The sequence below is a fragment of the Microcaecilia unicolor genome, chromosome 3 (assembly GCF_901765095.1).
Source record: "Microcaecilia unicolor chromosome 3, aMicUni1.1, whole genome shotgun sequence".
In the NCBI taxonomy this organism is placed as follows: Eukaryota; Metazoa; Chordata; class Amphibia; order Gymnophiona; family Siphonopidae; genus Microcaecilia; species Microcaecilia unicolor.
In genome coordinates this window covers 32,868,238-32,894,682 of record NC_044033.1, presented here as the reverse complement: position 1 = coordinate 32,894,682, position 26,445 = coordinate 32,868,238, and the positions used below count along the sequence as shown (strand labels likewise).

General features: G+C 44.1%; 1 protein-coding gene across 1 annotated transcript in view; it reads right to left on the bottom strand.

Annotated features, from left to right (window-relative positions):
• The window catches only part of TTC7A (tetratricopeptide repeat domain 7A), a 557,697-nt gene that overhangs the window by 491,150 nt on the left and 40,102 nt on the right, over positions 1-26,445 (bottom strand). The window contains exon 4 of the mRNA XM_030195820.1: positions 22,313-22,443. Coding sequence (XP_030051680.1) covers positions 22,313-22,443 — 131 coding nt within the window. The remainder of the gene's footprint in view (positions 1-22,312; positions 22,444-26,445) is intronic.

Genomic DNA, 26,445 nt, shown 5'->3' with positions numbered 1-26,445 from the left:
GCGAGAGGTAATGAGAGAGTGGATGAGAGTTCGGGTGGTGTGCTCAGAGAGGAAAGGGCAAATTTTGCTGATGTTGTAGAGAAAGAAGCGACAGGTCTTGGCTATCTGCTGGATATAAAATACTAGCAAAAGTTGCAGACACAGACTTTCTTTCTATGGTGTTTTATTCACTATTGTATTGTAATCCACCTTGTGCTTTTGGTTTAGGCATATTATAAAGTGATTGTTTAAATTAAATTTACGGAAACACACGAAAAAAAGGAATAAACCCCTACAAAGTCTTCTGATGACCAGACTAGCGAGGAGTTACACTAAAGTACACACTGAATACAAAAGCCCTGTAATTCTGTTGCATGGGTTCTTTCGAACTTGGGTCAGGAGGCGCATATTACGCCTCAGTTGAGGTTGTTGCATTGGTTGCCTGTGGCGCAGCGTATTGAATTTAAACCTTTGTTACTGGTGTTCTCAGGCCATAGTGGGTAGTTGCAGTCATATTATCCTTCTCGGGCGTTACGATCTGAAAACCTGAATTTAGTGGTTGTTCCACCTTTTTATCAGGTATGTTTGGAGGAAATACGTAGTCGGGTGGGTTTTTTTTTTTTTTTTTTTCTTTTTTATTGCTGGTCCTCGTTTCTTTCTTTACAACATCCGTAAAATCCGCCCCTTTCTTTCCGAGCACTCTACCAAAACCCTCATCCACACCAGGGGCGTATCTGCGTGGGGCCTCAGGGGCCTGGGCCCCCGCAGATTTCGCCCTGGACCCCCCTACCGCTGCCAACCCTCCCCCTCCGTTGCTCGCCTACCTTCGCTGGCGGGGGACCCCAACCCCCGCCAGCCGAGGTCCGCGTCCTCCTGCCGCTGCCGGCTGCCTTTGGTCCTTTAATTCTTCCATTGAAGCTGGCGCCGACGAAAGTTTCTTTTGAGTCTGACGTCGCTGCACGTTGTACGTGCAGGACGTCAGACTCAGAAATTGTTTCTGAGTCTGACGTCCTGCACGTACAACGTGCAACGTGCAGCGACGTCAGATTCAAAAGAAACTTTTTCGTCGGCGCCAGCTTCAATGGAAGAATGAAAGGACCAAAGGCAGCCGGCAGCGGCAGGAGGACGCGGACCTCGGCTGGCGGGGGTTGGGGTCCCCCGCCAGCGAAGGTAGGCGAGCAACGGAGGGGGAGGGTTAGCAATGGCAGCGGCTGGGGGGAGGGGGATCGGCAATGGCGGCGGCGGCGGCGGCGGCGGGGGGGGGGGGGGGCTATAATGTGCCCCCCCTCTCTGGCCCTGGCCCCCCCTACCGCCGCAGTTCAGATACGCCCCTGATCCACACCCTTGTCACCTCTCGTTTAGACTACTGCAATCTGCTTCTTGCTGGCCTCCCACTTAGTCACCTCTCCCCTCTCCAGTCGGTTCAAAACTCTGCTGCCCGTCTCATCTTCCGCCAGGGTCGCTTTACTCATACTACCCCTCTCCTCAAGACCCTTCACTGGCTCCCTATCTGTTTTCGCATCCTGTTCAAACTTCTTCTACTAACCTATAAATGTATTCACTCTGCTGCTCCCCAGTATCTCTCCACACTCGTCCTTCCCTACACCCCTTCCCGTGCACTCCGCTCCATGGATAAATCCTTCTTATCTGTTCCCTTCTCCACTACTGCCAACTCCAGACTTCGCGCCTTCTGTCTCGCTGCACCCTACGCCTGGAATAAACTTCCCGAGCTCCTACGTCTTGCCCCATCCTTGGCCACCTTTAAATCTAGACTGAAAGCCCACCTCTTTAACATTGCTTTTGACTCGTAACCACTTGTAACCACTCGCCTCCACCTACCCTCCTCTCTTCCTTCCCGTTCACATTAATTGATTTGATTTGCTTACTTTATTTATTTTTTGTCTATTAGATTGTAAGCTCTTTGAGCAGGGACTGTCTTTCTTCTATGTTTGTACAGCGCTGCGTATGCCTTGTAGCGCTATAGAAATGCTAAATAGTAGTAGTAGTAGTAATTTGTTACTATCGGTTATGTTTCAGTCAGCATCTGTTCCCAAGAAATTGCTAAAAACCTGACTATTTTCTAGGCCATTTGGTTGATGGGGGTTCTGAGTTTTTAAGAGTTTGTGATTTGTAAGATTGTGTATTGCGGTTTCTTTAATGAATGTTTTATTGTACCTCACCTAGATATTTGGATAGGAGGGTTATAAATGTAATGCATAAATAACTACATAGGAAGAGCCTTTATTAAATCATGTCACAATGAGGTACACAAGTAGATGGCACAAAGTGGGCAGGCATGGAAGCCCAGCATGCAAACTCAGTTACATTAGAGTTATAGGAAGAATACGGTATGTGCAGTTACACTGATGGATATATGCTACAGGAATTAGTTTAAGATAAAAAAGGAACGTCTTTCTACAGAACAGTGAAGATGGCTCTCATTGAGTACGCAGGCTCACTCTCGAAAGGGAGAGAGGTAAGGTATGTAATGCAAGGGGTAGCTTGTCGCCAGTTATAGAGCAGTTTACCACTAGAGGGCGCTCAAAAGAGAACATAAGATTAGCTATACTGGGGCAGACCGATGGTCCACTAGCCCAGTATCCTGCTTCAAGCAGTGGCCAATTTTTTTTTTGTTACATTTGTACCCCGGGCTTTTCCACTCATAGCAGGCTCAATGCGGCTTACATATTATATACAGGTACTTATTTGTACCTGGGGCAATGGAGGGTTAAGTGACTTGCCCAGAGTCACAAGGAGCTGTCTGTGCCTGCAGTGGGAATTGAACCCAGTTCTCCAGGACCAAAGTCCACCACACTAACCACTAGGCCACTCCTCCACTAGCAATATTCCATGTGGCCGCGCAGGCTTCTGCTTCTGTGAGTCGGACGTCCTGCACGTACGTACAGGACATCAGACTCACAGAAACAGAAGCCTGCGCAGCCTTCTACATGGAATGTTGCTAGTGGAATAGTAACATTCCATGTAGAATGTCCAATAGTGGCAACATTCCATGTAGAATCTCCAATAGTATCTATTTTATTTTTGTTACATTTGTACCCCGCGCTTTCCCACTCATGGCAGGCTCAATGCGGCTTACATGGGGCAATGGAGGGTTAAGTGACTTGCCCAGAGTCACAAGGAGCTGTCTGTGCCTGCAGTGGGAATTGAACCCAGTTCCCCAGGACCAAAGTCCACCACACTAACCACTAGACCACTCAGTAGCAAGATTACAAGTTACCAATCCCGGGGCAACAGTGGCTTATAAGAGTTCAGGGTCAAAGTGAACTCAATGAGCAAGCAGTTGCAATTCATAACACAGAGAAAAAAAAAACGACAGTCATATGGAACCAATTTAGAAACTTACTGGTGAATTAAGAAAAAGCCAGACTGTTTTGCAGAGGCAAGAGCAGGAGAAGAAATGGATGAAAGACAGCTTCAACTACCAAGAGGCCAGTACCTCACGTAGAAGTCTGAGTAATGTAATGCTGTCACAGCAGGGGCGTATCTGAAAGTCGGCGGTAGCGGGGGCCAAAGCCAGAGTGAGGGGGCACATTATAGCCCCCCCCCCCAGCCGCCGCCATTTCCGACCCCCCCCCCCTACCGCCGTGGGTACCTTTGCTGGTGGGGGACCCCAACACCCACCAGCCGAGGTCCGCTTCCTCCTGCCGCTGCGAGGTTTTTTAAGTTCTTCATCGGGATTCGTCCTTCGTCACTCTGTGCTGCTGTTCAAAGAAGCTGCTAGCTGAATGCAGTTTCGGACTGAGTCTGACGTCGCTGCTGCACGTTGTACATGAGTCTGACGTCCTGCACGTACAACGTGCAGCAGCGACGTCAGACTCAGTCCGAAACTGCATTCAGCTAGCAGCTTCTTTGAACAGCAGCACAGAGTGACGGAGGACGAATCCCGATGAAGAACTTAAAAAACCTCGCAGCAGCAGGAGGAAGCGGACCTCGGCTGGTGGGGGTTGGGGTCCCCCACCAGCAAAGGTACCCACGGCGGCAGTAGGGGGGTCCAGGGCAAAATCTGCGGGGGCCCAGGCCCCTGTGGCCCCACGCAGATACGCCCCTGTGTCACAGACCTTCACTGGATAACTGAGGAGCAGTCCAGAGGCTGAGAAGTAGGCAACTGAGCAGGTTAAAATACATTTAAGGGGTAGAAACAAAGCAGTTACTGTGTTTGAAATGCACCCTGGATAAAAGTTGTACAGAGCGCCTGTATGTTTGGCTGTGAAGTTTTCAATTGGATCTAAAAATAAAGCATGTAAATAGTACACTGGTAGCCTGCCTCACCTATGGAAAAGAGATGACATTTGCCAGGTTCCTGTCCCAGAGAATGAAGGAACTGTTTGATAGTGCAGCACTGGTGTCCCTAAGGAAGATACTTTGAAACAGGGATTCTTGTTGGGCGTTTGAGAACAGACGGTAAAAGAGCATGGAAAGATAAGTTCCGCTCCTGTCTGATTCTTTTTAAAATTTCTGGTGCTGTGGCAGGGGATTATTGGTTTATGGTGCATAATTGAACGGAATGTTTGGTTAAATAGGAGAGACTGGGAATGCAATCTGAGCCAATGTACTCTCTGGTGTTGTTAAAGGACGGGGGGGGGGGGGGGGGGATGCGGAGGGGGGAGAATAAGGGAACATTAATCATGAAAGTGGCTAGCAACAAAACGAACATGTTTAGTTACCTGCTTGGGATAGGAGACAGACAATGGGTGGACTGGGGGGTATAAAACCAAAAAACTCATTCTTCTGTTAATTTGTATTTGATTGGTGTGAACAAGTCTTTAATTCATATCTGTTACTGATACAAGCTATAAGTTGTTTGCACTGTGTTATTTTAATAAAAACCGTTGAAATATAAAATTTCTGGTGCTGGGGTGTTTTGGTTATAATTTGGACTATTTTTTCCACTTTTCATAATATTTCAATTTGTAGGGTTCCTTAGGGGGTGGATATATACGGATCTCCATTAAGGTATTTTCACACTTTGCTTTTGAATTCATTAGTTAAGCATAATATAAAAAAGTATAAAAGTTTTGAAGGGGGTCACATAAAGAGGAGTATTAATGATGTATATAGCTTGGTAGTGAGCTTTTGTTAAGGCTAGACTCACTGAAAAATATGTAGCTCGGCTGTGGTAACAGCCTATACTGAATTCTCCTCATGTCCCTTCTTTTCATCTACATTTCTTTATTGGCTTTGTTTGAAAGTGTATAATTCCTTTCTGGATTTCCCTATACATCCTATATATAGGGATCGACTACTTTTTGTGGCCAGAGAACCAGCCAGCAACAGTATTCAGAATAAGTATTCATCAAATGTGCTCACACATATATGGTCTAAAAACACAGATGTTGACAAAAAAACTATACTTAATTGAATCAAGCTGCTCACATACGCCTGACTGTTATGCTTTCAGATCTTTATCTGTGGTCTTCTCATCCTCTCCCCCTCCAACCACTATGGTTTCTTTGGTGCCCAATATTCATAAGTCTTGCTCAGATAACTTTGGGAGTTAGTCAAACTTTGCAGTCTGAATTTTCACTTCTGTTGGCTTGTTCAAATTTGTCCAAGAAAATCGTATCCTGCACAAAATTTAGCAAGAGAAACAGACAAAACAGGGGGATTTCCAGGAGCCCCGTTAAATTTTGGCCAATCAGCGCAGCTACCAAAAGTTGCCTAAATTTGACAGCTTGCTCTGGCTAATTTTAGACCAGATATTTACACTAAACCTATTCAGACTGAATATCCAGATAAAGCTGTCCAATTAACTTAATTCACATAAACTGGCCTCCTTGTGTGTAACCCAGACTTGAATTATCCCACCATTTTAACTCTTACAACCTCTGCTTGAAATCTGTTCCAAGTGTCCAGCACTCTTATTTATTTATTGCATTTGTATCCCACATTTTCCCACCTTTTTGCGGGCTCAGTGTGGCTTACAATAGGATATGAATAATAGAAATACATTTGTTACAACTTGGTTATGGATTACATTGTGCAGAGTTGTGCGAGACATTCGAATATCAATTAGGAATATGACAATGGGACATCAACATAGAAACATTGGAAGGAGACAATGGGAAGCTAAAGGGCAGTGTTAGACAAAGACATATGGTGTACATAGTTCCGTGAATAAATGTATGATTGACTGGATTACGGGATGAGGGATCAGAAGTGGATGTATGTTGCATTGATGAACAGTGAGTATGGACTCTATGTGTTTTGGCTCTTTCCGTAAGTTTGTGGAAAAGTGGAAAAAAGCATCTTCTCACTTTTCTTCTAGACTGGAGCTTCCCTCTGCTTCATACGTCATTTCCCTAGCCTGGAACCTTTTCTTTCTGTGGAAAAAAAGCTTCTGTAGGATACTTTTTGGAAGCCTGATAGATATTTGAATATTTCTTTCATTATTTTCATTCTTGTAGAAAGCACATATTTAGCTCCCTCACTTTCTCTGTGAATGGTTGATGATGTAGGCTTTTCACCACTTTGGTGGCACTCTTAAACATTTTTTTCAATGACCTTTCCTAGATGCAGTCTCCAGAACTGAACACAGAACTCAAAACTTCATCTCAGAGATCCATTTAGAACTAATTTCCTTCTTTCTAACAGAGACACTTCTTTATACATCCAAGAATGCTACTAGCCTTCCCTACTTGATGAATACCTTAAAATCAGTGATGACTACCCCTGGTCTCCTTAAGTGACCTGCTAGTTCATCACCTTCAAGCAGTGTTTGGCTCTTAGATTATTTTTATATTTGTTAGGACTGAAGCATAGTTGCCATAAACATTTGAACAATGGTCATCTTTCATGTATACTCTGGAGGAAAGGAGAAACGGGTGATATGATACAGACGTTCAAATATTTGAAAGGTATTAATCCGCAAACTAACCTTTTCCGGAGATGGGAAGATGGTAGAACGAGAGGACATGAAATGAGATTGAAGGGGGGCAGACACAAGAAAAATGTCAGGAAGTATTTTTTCACGGAGAGAGTAGTGGATGCTTGGAATGCCCTCCCGCGGGAGGTGGTGGAAATGAAAACGGTAACGGAATTCAAACATGCGTGGGATAAGCATAAAGGAATCCTGTGCCGAAGGAATGGATCCTCAGGAGCTTAGTCAAGATCAGGAGGCGGGGCTGGTGGTTGGGAGGCGGGGATAGTGCTGGGCAGACTTATACGGTCTGTGCCCTGAAAAGCACAGGTACAAATCAAAGTAGGGTATACACAAAAAGTAGCAAATATGAGTTATCTTGTTGGGCAGACTGGATGGACCGTGCAGGTCTTTTTTCTGCCGTCATCTACTATGTTACTATATCTTATTTATTCCCTCTGAAATATCTATTCTGTTGCAAATTTCCATATCATTTGCATAAATGTCCAGTTACTTTATAAATCCCTTCCAATATCACTTTTAAGACACGGAAGAACATGGACCTAACATTGACCCTAAAGCTGACCCTGGTGGCCCCCTGCTGGTCACATCTTCGGAGTAAACCTTCTTAACCCACTACAGTCCTTTTGCTCATCCACACAAAGTTGCCACAGAGGTGAAAACTCATAGTAATAACTTTCAGGTAAAACAGAAGCAGAAAGCCTGTGAGGGAATCCGTGGGATCATTAGATCATCAAGGAGTAAAAGAAGCACTCGGAAAAGACAAGGCTAGAGCAGAGAGACTGAATGAATTCTTTGCTTCGATCTTTACTGGTGGGTCCTCTCAAAGATTTGTTTAATAAACCCTTGGAGACAGGAGAGGTTCCATGAGATTGGAAAGAGTGAACGTGGTCGCTCGTCACAAAAGTGGTAACAGAGAAGTAGGAAACTACAGGCCAGTAAGCCTCACTTTGGTGGACGGAAAAATAATGGAGGCTCTGTTGAAGGAAAGAATAGTGAACTACCTGGAATTTAACGGGTTACAAGATCTGAGGCAACATGGCTTTATCAAGGAAATATATCATAACAAACGAATCTGATATATTTAGAGAGCAGTTAAAGACCTATCTGTTTAAATGGCTCATGTCATAATCATTTTCCTTCTTTTTGGTTATACTTTCTATTTGTTAAACTCCTTTGAACCTCTGTAAAGAGGGAGTTAGTGATATACAAGAAATATATCACATCACAACTAGGTGGTCAGAGATATGGATCGAGGACATGCGCTAGATGTAGTCTATCTGATTTCAGCAAAGCTACTGACACAGGTCCTCACTGGAGACTCATCAAATTTAGCAGACTGAAGTCGGGACCCAAAATCCTGAAATGGAATAGAAATTGGTTGACTGACAGAGGGTGGAATTTGCTCAGAGGAAAGAAAGGTGAATAATGGAATGCCTCAGGGACTGGTACTGGGGTCAATTCTGTTCAATATATTTGTGAGTGACATTGCTGAAGAATCAGAAAAAAAAAAGGGTGTCTTTTTTCAGATGACATGAAGACTTGCAACAGAGAAGACACATCAGAGGGAACAGAAAACATGAGGAGAGATCTGCAAATGTTAGAAGAATGGTCTAATGTATGGCAATTTAAATTTAATGTGAAGACGTAAAGAATGATGCACTTGGGGAGCAAAAATCCAGAGGAGCTATATATGCTAGAGGGCTCGAAGCTGATATGCACTGACCAAGGCAGGGACCTTGGGGTCACAGGATCTAAGGATCTCAAGGCTGCAAAACAACAGGACAAGGTGGTGGCCATAGCCAGAATGATGCTGGGATGCACAGAGAGGAATCGCCAGTAGAAACAGGATGTGTAACCGGAGGAGTGGCCTAGTGGTTAGGGTGGTGGACTCTGGTCAAGTCACTTAACCCTCCATTGCCCCATGTAAGCCTGCCATGAGTGGGAAAGCACAGGGTACAAATGTAACAAAAATAAAATAGATACTATTGGAGATTCTACATGGAATGGAATGTTGCTACTATTGGAGATTCTACATGGAATGTTGCTATTCCAATAGCAACATTCCATGTAGAAGGCTGCGCAGGCTTCTGTTTCTGTGAGTCTGACGTCCTGCACATACGTGCAGGACGTCAGACTCACAGAAGCAGAAGCCTGCGCGGCCACATTGGTGATCTGCAAGGGCCGACTTCTACATGGAATGTTGCTAGTGGAATAGCAACATTCCATGTAGAATGTCAAATAGTAGCAACATTCCATGTAGAATCTCCAATAGTAGCAACAGTGGAGGAGTGGCCTAGTGGTTAGGGTGGTGGACTTTGGTCCTGGGGAACTGAGGAACTGAGTTCGATTCCCACTTCAGGCACAGGCAGCTCCTTGTGACTCTGGGCAAGTCACTTAACCCTCTCCACTGCCCCAGGCACAAATAAGTACCTGTATATGTAAGCCGCATTGAGCCTGCCATGAGTGGGAAAGCGCGGGGTACAAATGTAACAAAACAAAAGTTATTGGCGAGGCCCCACTTGGAAAATTGTGTCAATTTTGGAGGCCATAACTTGTTAAGGTCATAAGATTTATTTATTTCAGTACATTTATACCCCGCATTATCCCACAAGAGCGGGCTCAATGTGGCTTAAAATGTTACAAAAGGGTACAGTTCAGGGAGGGCACAGATCAAGGGGAGAGACAAGATCATGAGGAAAAGACAAGGGAGCATGGCAAGGTTGACGTAATCGGTGGTGAGGCGGGTACAGGCGATAGGAGGAAAGTTAGGGCTTAGTATTGACAGTGGGAAAAGCTATCTCGAATAAAAATGTAGATGATGACGCGGTTCAGAGGAAGATGATAAAAAAAGATATTAGGATTACGCTAACAGATGTATGCAAAGAAGATTTGAAGACCTTAATATGTATACCCTAGAAGAAAGAAAGGATAGAGAAGACATGATACAGACATTTAAATACTTGAATGGTATTAAACTACAAACAAATTTTTTCCAGAGACAGAGATGCAGTAAAATTAAAGGACGTAAACTGAGGTTGCGGGGTGGTAGATTTAGGACTAACATCGGGAAATACCTTTTCACGGAAAGGGTGGTGGATGGCTGGAATGCCCTCCCGGTGGAGGTGGAGACAAACAGTGATGTAATTCAAAAATGCATGGGATAGACACAAAGGTTTCCTGAACAGAAAGAGGATAGTACTGAAACAAAACTTAACAAGTCAACAGTTAAAAAATCATTTAAGACGGGCAGGAGAAGCGCTTAGATGGAAGCAACACCAATGTCAGACGGACTCCTATGGTCTGTGTCCCGTATATTCAAAGTAGAGGCTGCCCAACAGACGCTCCCAACACAGGAAACGGTGCTTAAAAGATGCTTTATTTGCTACTTGGGCAAGAGGTTCTCTTCCCAAGTAGCAAATCAAGCATCTTTTAAGCACTGTTTCCTGTGTTGGAGCATCTGTTTGCCAGCCTCTACTTTTGTTTGATTGTACTGTCTACGTGGAGGCTTTCCTGTTTGCTGTGCCTGTGTCCCGTATATGGCATGACTGATCAGGATGGGCTGGCATGGGTTTCAATGACAACTCCAGCTGGGAAGAAGGGCCTGTGCAGGGCAGACTTTTTTACGATCTGAGCCCTGAAAACAGCAAGGATGGATCAGAATCAAGTATGAATATTACTTATACCACGTTCATACTGTATGGTATGAGTACAGGTCCTGTATATCTCAATGGGGGCGGGGAAGATCTCGTAAAGTGAAACTTAGCAAATAAAATGTTGCAATACTATTGGATTGTTGGTTCAATAATGATTTGATAAAGAATGACTGTTGGGCAGACTGGATGGACCATGCATGTCTTTATCTGCCATCATTTACTATGTAAGATGTAAATGATCTATATACGCGTACCAGAAATGGTTTCCAAGGGTGACAATGTGGAGGAACTGAAAGACATATCGGTGAACCTGGAAGATGTATTAAGTCAAATCAACAAATTAAAGAGTAGTAAATCGCCTGGACCGGATGGCACATACCCCAGAGTACTGAAAGAACTCAAACATGAAAACTGCTGATCTGTAATCAATCATTAAAATAGTTTGTAGTGCCTAAAGATTAGAAGGTGGCCAATATATAACGCTGATTTTCAAAAAGGGTTCCAGGATGACCTGGGAAATTACAGACCAGTAAGTCTTACATCAGTGCCAGGCAAAACAGTGAAAACTATTATAAAGAATAAAATTACTGAACACAAAGACAAACATGGTTTAATAGGACATGGATTCAGTCTTGCCTCACCAATCTGCTTCATTTCTTTGACGGCATGAATAAAGGTGAGCCGGTTGATGCAGTGTATCTACATTTTCAGACAGCTTTTGACAAAGCTCCTCATGGGATGTTCTGTTGTGAATTGGGAACTGGTTAACGGCCATTTCTCCTGATGGAGGAGGGTGAGTAGCGGAGCACCCCAGTGATCTGTATCGAGACCCGGTACTCACATATTTATAAAATGATCTAGAAATTATCTAGAAGCAGGAACGAATGAGGTGATTAAGTTTTCAGATGACACAAAACTATTCAAAGTTGTTAAAACGAATGCAGACTGTGAAAAATTGCAGACAGACCTTAGGAAATTAAAAGGCAAATAAATGGCAGATGAATGCAGACTGTGAAAAATTGCAGGTAAACCTTAGGAAATTAAAATTAAAGCGGACAAATGCAAAGTAATGCACATTGGGAAAAATAATGCAAATCACAGTTACCTGATGTTATGTCCCCACTTTAGGAATCAGCACCCAAGAAAAAAGATCTAGGTGTCACCATGGACAATACACTGAAATCTTCTGCCCAGTGTGGCGGCAGCCAAAAAAAGCAAACAGAATGCTAGGTTACAGTGGCATTCCTAGGCTGGCTGACACCCGGGGCGGATCGCCGATGCAGGACGTCAGACTCACAGAAGCAGAAGCCTGCGCGGCCACATTGGTGATCTGCAAGTGCCGACTTCTACATGGAATGTTGGAATAGCAACATTCCATGTAGAATCTCAAATAGTAGCAACAGTGGAGGAGTGGCCTACTGGTTAGGGTGGTGGACTTTGGTCCTGGGGAACTGAGGAACTGAGTTCGATTCCCACTTCAGGCACAGGCAGCTCCTTGTGACTCTGGGCAAGTCACTTAACCCTCCATTGTCCCCATGTAAGCCGCATTGAGCCTGCCATGAGTGGGAAAGCGTGAGGTACAAATGTAACAAAAATAAAAAAATAAAATAAATTCTGCAAACTTACCCTTTTTTTAAATGAGCCACATAGGCGTTCTGAAGTGCTGCTTCCAGAAAGTAGCTGAGCTCAAAGTCATGGCAGGATGTACTGCTTTTTACGTGTCTTGTGGGCGCAGGGTTTGTGAGCTGGAAAAAAAAAAACATGCAAAAACGCCCTTTTTATTAAATCTAAGTACAGTAAACATGACAGCATAGTATCCCAATTTCTCACGAAAGCAAGGGCACTGCGCAACACAGCAATTGCTTGTGGGTTTTCAAGAATACTTGTTTCATAATGCATAAGAGTATAAAGCAATCTGGAAGATTATTTCTCACGTGCTAGCCCCACAGCAGAACAAGGATGTTACCAGCCACAGCACATAGGAAGACAGTGTATTAAGTGTATTAGGAGGAGTGGCCTAGTGGTTAGGGTGGTGGACTTTGGTCCTGGGGAACTGACGAACTGAGTTCGATTCCCACTTCAGGCACAGGCAGCTCCTTGTGACTCTGGGCAAGTCACTTAACCCTCCATTGGCCCATGTAAGCCGCATTGAGCCTGCCATGAGTGGGAAAGCGCAGGGTACAAATGTAACAAAAATAAAATAGATACTATTGGAGATTCTACATGGAATGTTGCTACAATTGGAGATTCTACATGGAATGTCGCTACTATTGGAGATTCTACATGGAATGTTGCTATTCCACTAGCAACAGTCCATGTTGAAGGCTGCGCAGGCTTCTGTTTCTGTGAGTCTGACGTCCTGCACGTACGTGCAGGACGTCAGACTCGCAGAAGCCTGCGCAGCCACATTGGTGATCTGCAAGGGCCGACTTCTACATGGAATATTGCTAGTGGAATAGCAACATTCCATGTAGAATCTCAAATAGTAGCAACAGTGGAGGAGTGGCCTAGTGGTTAGGGCAGTGGACTTTGGTCCTGGGGAACTGAGGAACTGCGTTCCATTCCCACTTCAGGCACAGGCAGCTCCTTGTGACTCTGGGCAAGTCACTTAACCCTCCATTGCCCCATGTAAACAGCACTGAGCCTGCCATGAGTGGGAAAGCACGGGGTACAAATGTAACAAAAATAAAATAGATACTATTGGAGATTCTACATGGAATGTTGCTACTATTGGACATTCTACATGGAATGTTGCTATTCCACTAGTAACATTCAATGTAGAAGGCTGCGCAAGCTTCTGTTTCTGCGAGTCTGACGTCCTGCACGTATTAGGAAGAGTGGCCTAGTGGTTAGGGTGGTGGACTTTGGTCCTGGGGAACTGAGGAACTGAGTTCGATTCCCACTTCAGGCACAGGCAGCTCCTTGTGACTCTGGGCAAGTCATTTAACCCTCCATTGCCCCATATAAGCCGCATTGAGCCTGCCATGAGTGGGAAAGCGCAGGGTACAAATGTAACAAAAATAAAATAGATACTATTGGAGATTCTACATGGAATGTTGCTACTATTGGAGATTCTACATGGAATGTTGCTATTCAACTAGCAACATTCCATGTAGAAGGCTTCGCAGGATTCTGTTTCTGTGAGTCTGACGTCCTGCACGTACGTGCGCGGCCATATTGGTGATCTGCAAGGGCCGACTTCTGCATGGAATGTTGGAATAGCAACATTCCATGTAGAATCTCAAATAGTAGCAACAGTGGAGGAGTGGCCTAGTGGTTAGGGCAGTGGACTTTGGTCCTGGGGAACTGAGGAACTGCGTTCCATTCCCACTTCAGGCACAGGCAGCTCCTTGTGACTCTGGGCAAGTCACTTAACCCTCCATTGCCCCATGTAAGCAGCACTGAGCCTGCCATGAGTGGGAAAGCACGGGGTACAAATGTAACAAAAATAAAATAGATACTATTGGAGATTCTACATGGAATGTTGCTATTCCACTAGTAACATTCCATGTAGAAGGCTGCGCAAGCTTCTGTTTCTGTGAGTCTGACGTCCTGCACGTATTAGGAAGAGTGGCCTAGTGGTTAGGGTGGTGGACTTTGGTCCTGGGGAACTGAGTTCGATTCCCACTTCAGACACAGGCAGCTCCTTGTGACTCTGGGCAAGTCACTTAACCCTCCATTGCCCCATGTAAGCCGCATTGAGCCTGCCATGAGTGGGAAAGCGAGGGGTACAAATGTAACAAAAATAAAATAAAAAATTAAACATTAAACTTGAATAGCAGGTCAATTTAGTTGGCTTTTCAGATAGAAGGGCCAAAGAAAACTGAAAGCGATACCAACATCTGAACTGCTGTGTGCCCACCTAAATTAATCTCAGGCCCCACTGAATAATTTGTTCTGGCTATGCTACTGCCAAAAAAGTGAAGAATGTAATAAATTTAATAAGGAGTCAACTACATTCTTCACTTTTCTTGGCAGTAGCATAACTGATGACTCCCAAATCTACCTCTCCACACCAGAAATCTCAGCAGGAATCCAGGCCAAAGTATCAGCCTGCCTATCTGACATTGCTGCCTGGATGTCTCACCGCCATCTGAAACTAAACATGACCAAGACTGAGCTTCTTATCTTTCCCCCTAAACCAACCTCTCCTCTGCCCCATTCTCTATTTTTGTGGATAACACTCTCATCAGCTCGTAACCTTGGGGTCATCTTCGACTCCTCTCTCCTTCTCTGCACATATTCAGCAGACTGCTAAAACCTGTCATCGTTTCTTTCTCTATATCACCAAAATTTGCCCTTTCCTTTCTGAGCACACTACCAGAACCCTTATCCACACTCCTATCACCTCTCGCTTAGACTATTGCAACTTGCTTCTCACAGGTCTCCCACTTAGCCATCTCTCTCCTCTTCAATCTGTTCAAAATTCTGCTGCACAATTTATATTCCACCAGTGTCGCTATGTTCATATTAGTCCTCTCCTCAAGTCACTTCACTGGCTTCCTATCTGTTTCCGATTACAGTTCAAACTCCTCTTATTGACCTATAAGTGCATTCACTCTGCAGCTCCTCAGTACCTCTCCACTCTCATCTCTCCCTACATTCCTCCCCGGGAACTCCGTTCACTGGGTAAATCTCTCATCTGCACCATTCTCCTCCACCGCTAACTCCAGACTCCGTTCCTTTTATCTTGCTGCACCATACGCCTGGAATAGACTTCCTGAGAAAGTACGTCAAGCTCCATCTCTGGCCATCTTCAAATCTAGCCATGTTTTTGATGCTGCTTTTAACTCCTAACCCTTACTCACTTGTTCAGTACCCTTACTTTATCACCCTCACCTTAGTAATTCCCTTATCTCTTATTTGTCCTCTTTGTCTGTCCTAATTAGACTGTAAGCTCTGTTGAGCAGGGACTGTCTATTCATGTTCAAGTGTACAGCGGTGCGTAAGTCTAGTAGCGCTATAGAAATTATAAGCAGTAGTAGCAAAGCCAGAACAGATTATTCAGTAGGGCCTGAGATTAACTTAGGTGGGCACACAGCAGTTCAGATGTTGATACCGCTTTCAGTTTTCTTATCATTGGATTGTGGTGCTGCTGCAGACTGGGTAGGTCCAACTCCAAAGTGGAGCAGCCATAGACACACCTGTGGATATATCCCTACTTTTTTTTTTTTTTTAATATTGGTTTTACTCTTTCACGTTGCACATATCCACGATTTGTAAACTTTTGCCTCTCTGTACTGTTTTACCCACACACTTCAAGGTCAGAGGCAGAGTGCAGCAACACTGTTCTTACTTTAACCTTCCATAGTGTTGCCACTGGGCCTCGCGACATCTTCAACCAATAAAATCGACCGAGACATATTTAAGCACATTATCACCTATTGCCAGGGCCCAATCTCAAAATAACAGCCATGAAATTACACAGCTGTTAGAACAAGACTGTTCGTCTGTCCAATTTAGATTGTAAGCTCTGCTGAGCAGGGACTGTCTTTTCATGTTAATTTGTACAGCGCTGTGTAAGTCTAGTAGCGCTATAGAAATGTTTAGTAGTAGTAAGTGTATCATCTCAGGCTCTCAGGGTTAAGTGCTTCTCTGGTTGCTGGGAAGAGTGGAATTAAGCAAATTTTATAGACTGAAAATATCAGAAGTCCCCACAGTAACACTGTTAAAAGGTAAATGTTGTCGGATTCTGTCTCCTTTTGCTAAAGTTTTAAGGCTCTGCTTGGGTGCTCTGAGTTTGAACTTGCACTACAGGCTCTCAGGACTAGTTTTTCATCTGAAACCTCAAAGGAACAAGAAGTTACTTTTGCAGGCTTTGTGTAAACATTTTTCCCCATTAGTGCATACATCAACTGAAGAGAGACCTTTCAATCTGTCTGAAGGTTTTACCAAAAAAAGCAATAAACTGGCTTTTCACTTGCCCCTTCATACATGGAACGCCCCACTCCCTTCTTCAGTTCTGAAGGCAAAGGCAACGAATGAGTGCTGCTTAAAAACACTGACATGGTGGCTCGCAGGCTGCCAACCTCTGAAGAGGAGACGGACACGCCAGTGCTCACGTCTGCTGTGGCTTTCCTGAAGGCCCTATGAACTGCTTCAGCTTTTCACTGGTTCACTTTCTATTCTGTTCTCTAATATTATGCTCATATTAACCCCTCTCCTCAAGCCACTTCACTGGCTTCCTATCCGTTTCCGCATACAGTTCAAACTCCTCTTATTGACCTATAAGTGCATTCACTCTGCAGCTCCTCAGTACCTCTCCACTCTCATCTCTCCCTACATTCCTCCCCGGGAACTCCGCTCACTGGGTAAACCTCTCTTATATGCACCCTTCTCCTCTACCGCTAACTCCAGACTCTGTTCCTTTTATCTTGCTGCACCATATGCCTGGAATAGACTTCCTGAGCCGGTACGTCAAGCTCCATCTCTGGCCGTCTTCAAATCTAAGCTAAAAGCCCACCTTTTTGATGCTGCTTTTAACTCCTAACCCTTGTTCCCTTGTTCAGAACCCTTATTTTATCATCCTCACTTTAATAGTCCCTTATCTCTTGTTTGTCTGTCCTAATTAGACTGTAAGCTCTGTCTCTTCATGTTCAAGTGTACAGCGCTGCGTACGTCTAGTAGCGCTATAGAAATGATAAGAAGTAGTAGTAGTAGTAATTTATAAACTGTTAAATAGGGCTGTACTGAATATTTGTATTCGATTCGGCTCCAAACAGTACCCAGAATACATTATTCGTATTCGGTGAATAGTGATTTAAATTAAAATACGAATAATCCTACTGAAATAAACACTTGATCTCTGATTTCATGTTTCTTCTTTTATTATTTGTTACGTTAAAGCACAATGCCCATTATTCATGTTCCATATTCATATTCAGCCAAGTAATATTTTTCATTATTTGTATTCGGCCAAATAGTAAAATATGAAATTTGGTACAGCTCTACTGCTAAATCCCAATAGGTTTAAAGTGGTGTACAATCATAGTCCATACCTAAAAGTAGGGTTACCATATGGCTCCAGAAAAAGGAGGACACATTGATCCAGTCCGGGTTTTGATTCCATTGACAGCAATGGAAGTAAAACCCAGTCTGGCTCACATTGATTTATTATTTCTGATATTTGCAATACTAGGGTTGTATAGTAGTGGATTACATATTTATGTTTTGATTTTAGAGTTCTGCGAAGCTCGTTCTCCTGAGGACGCCTTTTTGGCGAAACATGCAGCATGTCGAGAACGTGCAAGCATTGAACAACTGATATTGAATGGCACGATTGAGCACTATTCCATGATTTTTAAGATTTGCGTCACCAGCACGAGCAAACACAAAACGAAAAAAGAAAAAATAGAGAAGATGCCTATGGACTAACAGCCTTGTTTTCTGTTGGGATACCCTTCATTAGTAGACATCCACATCATAAGCTAAGTACCATCGTTATTATTTAACACAGCAGTGATTGTATTGAACATTGTGCTTCTTTTAATCAGTAGGTAGGGAGGGCTGTGCTATGATGGTGGGTCCCAGTGGCATGTTTTAAGCTGGTTATGGCTGTGTCGCATGCATTGGCATTCTGAGCACATTCACTATTATACTACACGTAATTGTTTTAGTTAAGTTTAAAGGTTAGGTTTCTAGTATTGGTTGTGCATTTGTAATTACCAAAGAAACCTGTTACATCAATCCCCAGTGTTTTGTTGGCTCCTTTTTCTGGAGCCATATGGGAACCCCACCTAAATGAAAATTATACAAAGATTTCTACACAGTAACAAATAGTACACTAAGAACTAATCAAAGGCTGTACCAAGCTCTACTTACAAGCATAATACTTCTGAGATAAATACATTTTCAAACTTTTACGTAAAGAAAAATAGGAGTATTTAACAGTCTTCCAGAGATCTCTGAAAACTAAATTATTCAACGAGACCTACAATAAGAACCCTTCATAAAGACCCTCTATCACATTTGTATCAAAACTAAACACTGAACTCCTAATTTGACTACTTTAATCATATTGTTATTATTTAACACCATACTCTACCTTATATTTTGCATATCTGATATGCATTAATTATTTGTTTCTAATTTTCTTGATATCTAATGGTACCTTAATTGTATTAATTGTATCAATATTTTGCTCTTCTCACACCGTTAATGACGATTGTCATTGCGGCATAAAGTAAGCCACATTGAGCCTGCAAAGAGGTGGGCAAATGTGGGATACAAATGCAGCAAATAAATAAATAAAATATAGGAAGTTCATTCTGAGTCCGCAGGGCCCATTATTTTTTGTCCCCAAGGGAGGGCCTTCCTGGGCCTCTCCTCCCCTTGTGGCACCTTCCAAGACTTTCTCCTCTGTTTTTCCGACTCCCCTCTGACCTGATCTCAGGACCACAGAACAGTGCAGTTTGCAGCCTTCCAGATCACTTCTGCACATGCCCAGAGCTTTTCCACATATGCTCAGCAGTGACCACGAAGGCCTCACCCACAAGGACTTTCCTGCCACCCAACCCGGCTCTCCAGTAACATGCATAAAAACGCACAGCTCCACCATCCCTCTCTACCCAGCCCTCCTTCACGCACAAATGCACACACCTCAGGCCCGTGAACCGGGGGGGGAGGGAGAGCTGGGTCTGCAGGCAACTGGCCTGGCCATTGCAAAACTGGCAAAACGAACTGGAAACCGGCCAGTTGGCAACCCCATTCTTAAGGTAACTAGCGAGATTAAGAGAAATACAATAAACAACATCCATTTAGAAAAAAAAACAAAGTTGTTATTCCAAAGAGACAAAAATGCCAAAACGAAAGCGAAAGGCCTAAAATGCTAGCAGCAGCATTCCATCCCCTTCAACAATGACTCAAAATGAAACTGAAGTGTAACATGCTCATTACTTTCCTAGAAAGCTCTAATGGAGACCTCAGACTTCGCTAGCATGACAGGTCATGGGACTTAGCACTGTGACTCACTGTACCTACCCATCAAAGACTATTCTCATTTCCTATATTCCATTAACCCCTGCATTCTGGGATTGAATTAGCACAAGCCTGAAACTTATGAGCAAGAGTCATTTGCCAATGGCCTGTATAAAAATATGCATGAGATTTGCATGCACTGCCTTCTTGGTATGAAAATCTCTCTCATGCATATTAATTGTGAATACCCTAAAAACCAAACAGGCCAAGTGGTCCCTGAGGACTGGGTTGAAAACCACTGCTCTAGCTCCCATTCCATGTATCTCCGAAACCTCAGATAAGTCGTATTTCTCTGTAAACTTTCTTATCTTATTTCCAAATGTGTAGGGTTACCATGTTTTGTCCCCCAAAAAGGAGGACACATGCCCCACCCCCGTTCACACCCTGCCCCGTGCCCTGTCACATTTTCCCTTCCCCCCGTCACACACCCCGTCACTCCCCCTCCCCTTACCATACTACTGCCTTGGTGGTCTGGCCTGCCCTCCCTCCGAGTTCCAGGCCCCCCCTCCCTCCCTCCCTTCAAGTTCCAGGATCCCTCCTTCCCCTTCAAATTTTAAAAGTAATCTCTTTCTTACCTCGTCGGGGTTACGGTGGCGGCAGGCCAGCAGCAGCAGTGAAAAGCGCTGCATGCACGCTTCAGCCCTTCTTCCCTTCTCTGTCTCTCAGCTCTGGTCCCACCCTCATTTCCTGTTTCCGCAAGAGCGGGACCAGAGCTCAGAGACAGAGAAGGGAAGAAGGGCTGAAGTGGGCACGCAGCGCTTTTCACTGCTGCTGCCGGCCTGCCGCCGCCGTAACCCCGACGAGGTAAGAAGAGAGATGACTTTTTTAAATTCGGAGGGGAAGGACGGAGGAGGGGGGAGGAAGGAGCCTGCCTGCATGCCTTCACTGCTGCTGCCGCCGCCGCCCGCCCCCCGATGACTTTTAGATCAGCTTTCTGGCAGGCTGCAGGCACAGACGCTGCAGCCTGCCTGCGTCAGCCCACACCCCGTACATACTCATGATAGGACAAGTCATGTGATGACCCGAACTGAGAAACCCGGACAAATCGAGGAAACTCGGAAACCCGCCCGGACTCCCCATGGCGCCCTCAAAAAGAGGACATGTCCGGGGAAATCCGGACATATGGTAACCCTACTAATGCGAGGACTCTAGAAGCTCAGTCAGCATATCCAGCTCCCCCTTTATGCTTTCCAACCCAATTGAACACTGGAAAGAAGCTATACATGGTGGTGGTGTTCGCCAGAGGGCAAAATAACTTTCTGAAAACGTAACAGAACAAGACCAAATTTGATGTGACAGTAAACCCAGAGAAAAGACACACTAAATTTGAAAGCAGGCAGGATGAGATTGACGGTTCTAGAGAAATAAAGTCCCCCCCCCCCCCCCCCAAAAAAAAAGAAAATGGTCCAATGAATTTCTATAATAGAGACAGTCCCAGTAACAGTCGATTCACAGATACCCAGAGGGACTGGAAAAGGTTTTACAATTCATGCTCCACATGCTTTCCCTACTTGTCTCATTCAGATACGAGGTGGCTGAATGAAAGATTCACCTTTTCTTTTATATTTTCATTTGTATTTTGCAAAGTAATTAAATTATAACTGCTTATGAAAGATGGCAAATGGTCAATAGCCAAGGGTGAATCCATGATGATTTGAGCTGCTGTTCAAAAGTTTCAAAATTGTGCCGAACTCTGTTCCTTTCTGTGTATGTTACCACGTATGCATTAAACTGAATTAGGAAATGATCAAAAGCAGCGAGATCTACCATGCGCTTATCTAACAGCAAAAAGTCGCTGTAATTCGGAATGGATGCTGATGATACATTTTTTTTTTTATACATGAAAGATTATGGAATGGAATTTTAGAAAATAACAGTGATAGTCCCATGGCAGAGAAGGCTGCATCAATGATAGCAGTCCTTTCTTTCTCATTTAGATCCTTTCTTGCTTTACCCTCATGTTTAACTTCTGGTGTAGTGGTTGCTTGGAATGCCCTCCCGCGGGAGGTGATGGAAATGAAAACAGTAACGGAATTCAAACATGCGTGGGATAAGCATAAAGGAATCCTGTGCAGAAGGAATGGATCCTCAGGAGCTTAGTCGAGATCGGGTGGCAGAGCCGGTGGTGGGAGGCAGGGCTGGTGGTTGGGAGGCGGGAATAGTGCTGGGCAGACTTCGGTCTGTGCCCTGAAGAGCACAGGTACAAATCAAAGTAGGGTATACACAAAAAGTAGCACATACGAGTTATCTTGTTTGGCAGACTGGATGGATCGTGCAGGTCTTTTTCTGCCGTCATCTACTATGTTTACCCAGGACATGTGTTGCCGGCATCAATAGTAAAACACTGTCATTTCTTTTCACCGAAACACCTACACAACATATACTTATTGAATCAGGATTACAAATCACAATTAAAAAAAGACCCCGAATGAAGCCCCTGGGTGGATGGATTCATTGACAATGAGATACAGTGACATCTAGTGGCTGTTTTTAGGGCTCATGATCATGAGATTCTCCAAGCAGCCTGGTACAGGATTGTTGCTGCAGTGACTGGACCAGCTTAAATTGAGTGAATAACTAAACAAGGAATAATCCCAGGGAAGCTGTAAAAAAAAACAAACTAAAGTTCTGACTCAGCTGGAAACCCAAAAGGAGCATGCAGGAAATGCTGGAATGAATAAATACAACTCTCAATTATGACGGAAAAACAAATTCAAAGTCCTTGATATTATCATAGCTATTTGCAATCACAGATGCAAATTTTCATCAGTTCTGAGATAATGTACATGCAGCTCTTTCTTACTTTGTCCACCCGCTGTAAATACAACTGTACAATCCAACAGGCTTTTTCAAAACAAGCAATGACTTCCTCCTCTCTCTCCAACAGGCGAGCATGCGAGGCAATGGACGTGGGCAGACGCTCCAAGGACAGACCTGGAAGATGGGGACATTCGTTAAAGTCCATAGAAAACATGGCCAAACTCCCTTGGCTTCAGAATACTGAAGTAAACCATTTGTCATTAAAATTATCTATTTACAACTTTTGGGGGGGGGGGGGGAATGCATGCATGCTTTACCACAACGTAAACATTTTTTAGTTCTGTAGATTTAAACTAACCATCTGTTCATCAAAAGCTTGTAACGATTTAATTTGTCTAATTTCAATATATTTACAAGACCAAATAATTTATAATAACAGCGCCCATTATCATAATACAGGGCCTGATATCCAGTAGGCAGCTGTCGGCCATGTCCAGACACCATCACTGAATTTCCAGGTTTCCAGGGCCGGCTAATGCATAGCCAGTTAAGTGCGCTACTTAGTGCTTAACCGGCTAAGGGTTATTGCATAAAAGATAGGACTGGCTTTTATGTGGTCCTGTTTATGCAGTTAACCTAGCCCAGGGGTAGGCAACTCCGGTCCTCGAGAGCCGCAGGTAGGTCTGGTTTTCAGGATATCCACAATGAATATGCATGAGATAGATTTGCATACCATGGAGGCAGTGCTTGCAAATCTATCTCCTGCATATTCATTGTGGATATCCTGAAAACCTGACCTGCCTGCAGCTCTCGAGGACCGGAGTTGCCTACCCCTGACCTAGCCGGCTAAGTGCTATATATCTCACTTAACTGGCCAAGTGCCGACTCAACCCCTAAAAACCCACCCAAAATAGTCAGTTTTCTGTTCGGTGCTAACCGGTTATTTTCCGCAGCACTAACCGGTTAAGTGCCACTGAAAATTAGCGGCTAGCCCTCAACAGGCGCTTTAACAGGCCAGGAGCCATTTCTGGCCAGTTAAATCGGTTTGAATAGTCTTTACCCAAACCTCTAGAGTCGTGGCTCTCAACCCAGTCCTTGGGAAACACCACTCAGGTTTTCAGAATACACACCATGAATATGCATGGAAGAAATTTGCATACAAAGAAGGTAGTGCATGCAAATTTATCTCATGCATATTCATGGTGGATATCCTAAAAACCTGACTGGTTGGATTTGTTCCCGAGAATGGATTGCGAACCACTGCTTTACAGCAGTGCTTTGCCACCTCTTGGAGGCACCTCTAGCCAGGTAGGCATTAATATGCCCAAGAGAGATGAGCGGCCTCTATTATATGCAAATTCATCTCATGCATATTCATTGTGGTGTGACTCCAGGAGAGGGCTAAGCAGGGGTGTCAAATCTCAGTCCTCTAGGGCCAGAATCCAGTGGCGTTTTCAGGACTTAAGGCTGACATTTCTCCCATAGACCCTATAGGTACTAAAGGACTTGGAACACCATACTGAGGATATAGCTCAAAGCCAATCAAATGATGAAAAGTTTAAACAGGACCATCTAGAATTCTGAAACCAAGCTCATACTCTTGTCTAGCAGTGGAGGAACAGCTTAGTTGTTGCAGGAGCAGGCTGAGGATCCGTGCCGAACAATTTTTCGGAACCTTCAAACCTCTTCTAAAACGCTGGCGTTCTCTCCGATTGAGTCAGTTTTTGTTGTTTCACTCTGGTCACTACCCTCCTTTCTCCCCTCTCTTCCATCTTTCTTTCATTATCATAGGTCTACGAACTGGTTATCTATGGCTGGTTATCTTTTCTGTCCAAAATTTTGTAGTTCTTTTCGTACTTTTGTATTGTGTATTATTTTTTTATTTTTTTTGTAAACCATTGTGATCTACCAGTTAGGTATATCAAGCTTCAATAAATCATTTTTCCCAATGAATATGTATGAGATCTATTTCCATGCACTGCCTCCATTATACGCAAATTGATCTCACACATGTTCATAGTGGAAATCTGTCTCTCTTTGTTAAATTGTACAGCGCTGCGTAACCCTAGTGGCGCTCTAGAAATGTTAAGTAGTAGTAGTAGTAAATCCTGAAAACCCGACCTGGTGAGGGCCGAGGTTGGACACTCCTGCTCTAGGCGGACAATCTTCCACATAGAATGCATTGCTACGAACTATGTGGGTGCTTTTAATACACATACTTATGCAAAAATTTCAAAAGGAAAAACTATCAATGGTGCTTCTCTTTGAAAATTAACCTAAAAGTATGCATTCTAAAAGCACTGTATGCTCGATACCTCTTTAGGACAGGTAGCCAAGAAGGAGAAAATAGCCCGCAAGCTTCTGAAAACACCACATATGCATGCTTCCCCCTCTTCTAGCTAAGCACACTTACAGAAAAATCTCTTCACAGACTCTCTAAGGAAAACTGCATGTTTTCTTAGCAGGCCAAAGGGCAGGTTTTGAGAGAAAACATTATTTTGGCTAAACAGCTTAGAGAATTGTATTTCCAAGGGGCTAATTTTAAAGTCTTAAAATGAGCCTATTCTGGAAACAGAAGTGCCCACTGTATATAACTGGATCTCAACTATTAATAGAAAAAAAAATCAAATTTAATTCTCAGTGTTACCTCTGCTTGGGGAGGGGATGGTATGTATCAGACTGCAAAGGAGACATAGTGAAAAATACTCATCGCCAAAGTAGTGAAAAAAATGTCACAAAGAATTATATTAAATAATGAGGAGTGGAATATTGGACTTCAGGGTCCCCTCTGCCGAGCAACACTGAGAACAGACTAGAGGGTGAGACTGGACAGAGGAAGGGCAGAAGAGAGAGTAAAGCAAGAAGGTCCAACATGTTTCTACCACACAGCAAATGCCAATTCATCGAGATCTTTCCCCACAGACAACAGTATAGAAAAGACCTTAATGAATACAGCAAAAAAAGGCTATTGGTTTTTTTTTTAATGCTACTGTTCTCAGGAAAGGAAAGGTTAAATATATCACCACCTCAACTATTCCTTACTACAAGTTAGTAAACCGTGTGCAAAGTTTTGCCACATTGGGCAAACCCCATCCCAGGCCAGCCATCAAGCAAAAGGGTTAACTAGCTACAATTAAGGGGAGAAAAAATCCCCTGCCCCTCTCCATTATCCCTTAGGGCATACCTGCTGATTTACTCCTTCCAATCCACCATCCCCTACCTCACAGTGGGTATCAAAATATAAATAGACCATCCCCCTGATCCCTACCTTGGAATCCCCTTACAGCAGCAGCGTAGCCCCCATAGTACCTTAAAATTATATCTGCTCTTTGCCCGGGCAGAGGTAGCAGCATTCATAGGCTGCCTGCACCAAGACTTCCTCTCTGAATCATTTCAAGAAAAATGTCAGGAAGTATTTTTTCACGGAGAGAGTGGTGGATGCTTGGAATGCTCTCCCGCGGGAGGTGGTGGAGAGGAAAAGGGTAACGGAATTCAAACGTGCGTGGGATAAACATAAAGGAATCCTGTTCCAAGGGAATGGATCCTCAGAAGCTTAGCTGAGATTAGGTGGCAGAGCCGGTGGTGGGAGGCGGGGCTGGTGGTTGGGAGGCGAGGATAGTGCTGGGCAGAATTATACGGTCTGTCCCAGAGCCGGTGGTTGGGAGGCAGGACTAGTGCTGGGCAGACTTATACGGTCTGTGCTAGGGCTGGTGGTTGGGAGGCAGGACTAGTGCTGGGCAGACTTATACGGTCTGTGCCCTGAAAAAGACATGTACAAATCAAGGGAAGGTATACACAAAAAGTGGCACATATGAGTTTATCTTGTTGGGCAGACTGGGTGGACCATGCAGGTCTTTTTCTGCCGTCATCTACTATGTTACTATGTTCACCCTTCACAAAACATGAAGTTGCATCAGAAGGGGCGGGACAGTTCAGAGAGGAAGTCCCAGTGCAGGCCATAGGCAGCCTATGTGCCACTTCCTGAATGAAGACTGCAGCAGAGATGATTTTAAGGTATGGACGGGGTAGACGGGCCTGACAGGGGGGTGTACACAATACTTGCACCTAGTATAAATACACCACTGCCTTACAGTGCAATGGACAGCAGGAGCAATCCCCAGTCGCTCCTGCCTCATCAGCAGCCATCTCCAACATAAACACTTCCAGCAGAACAAA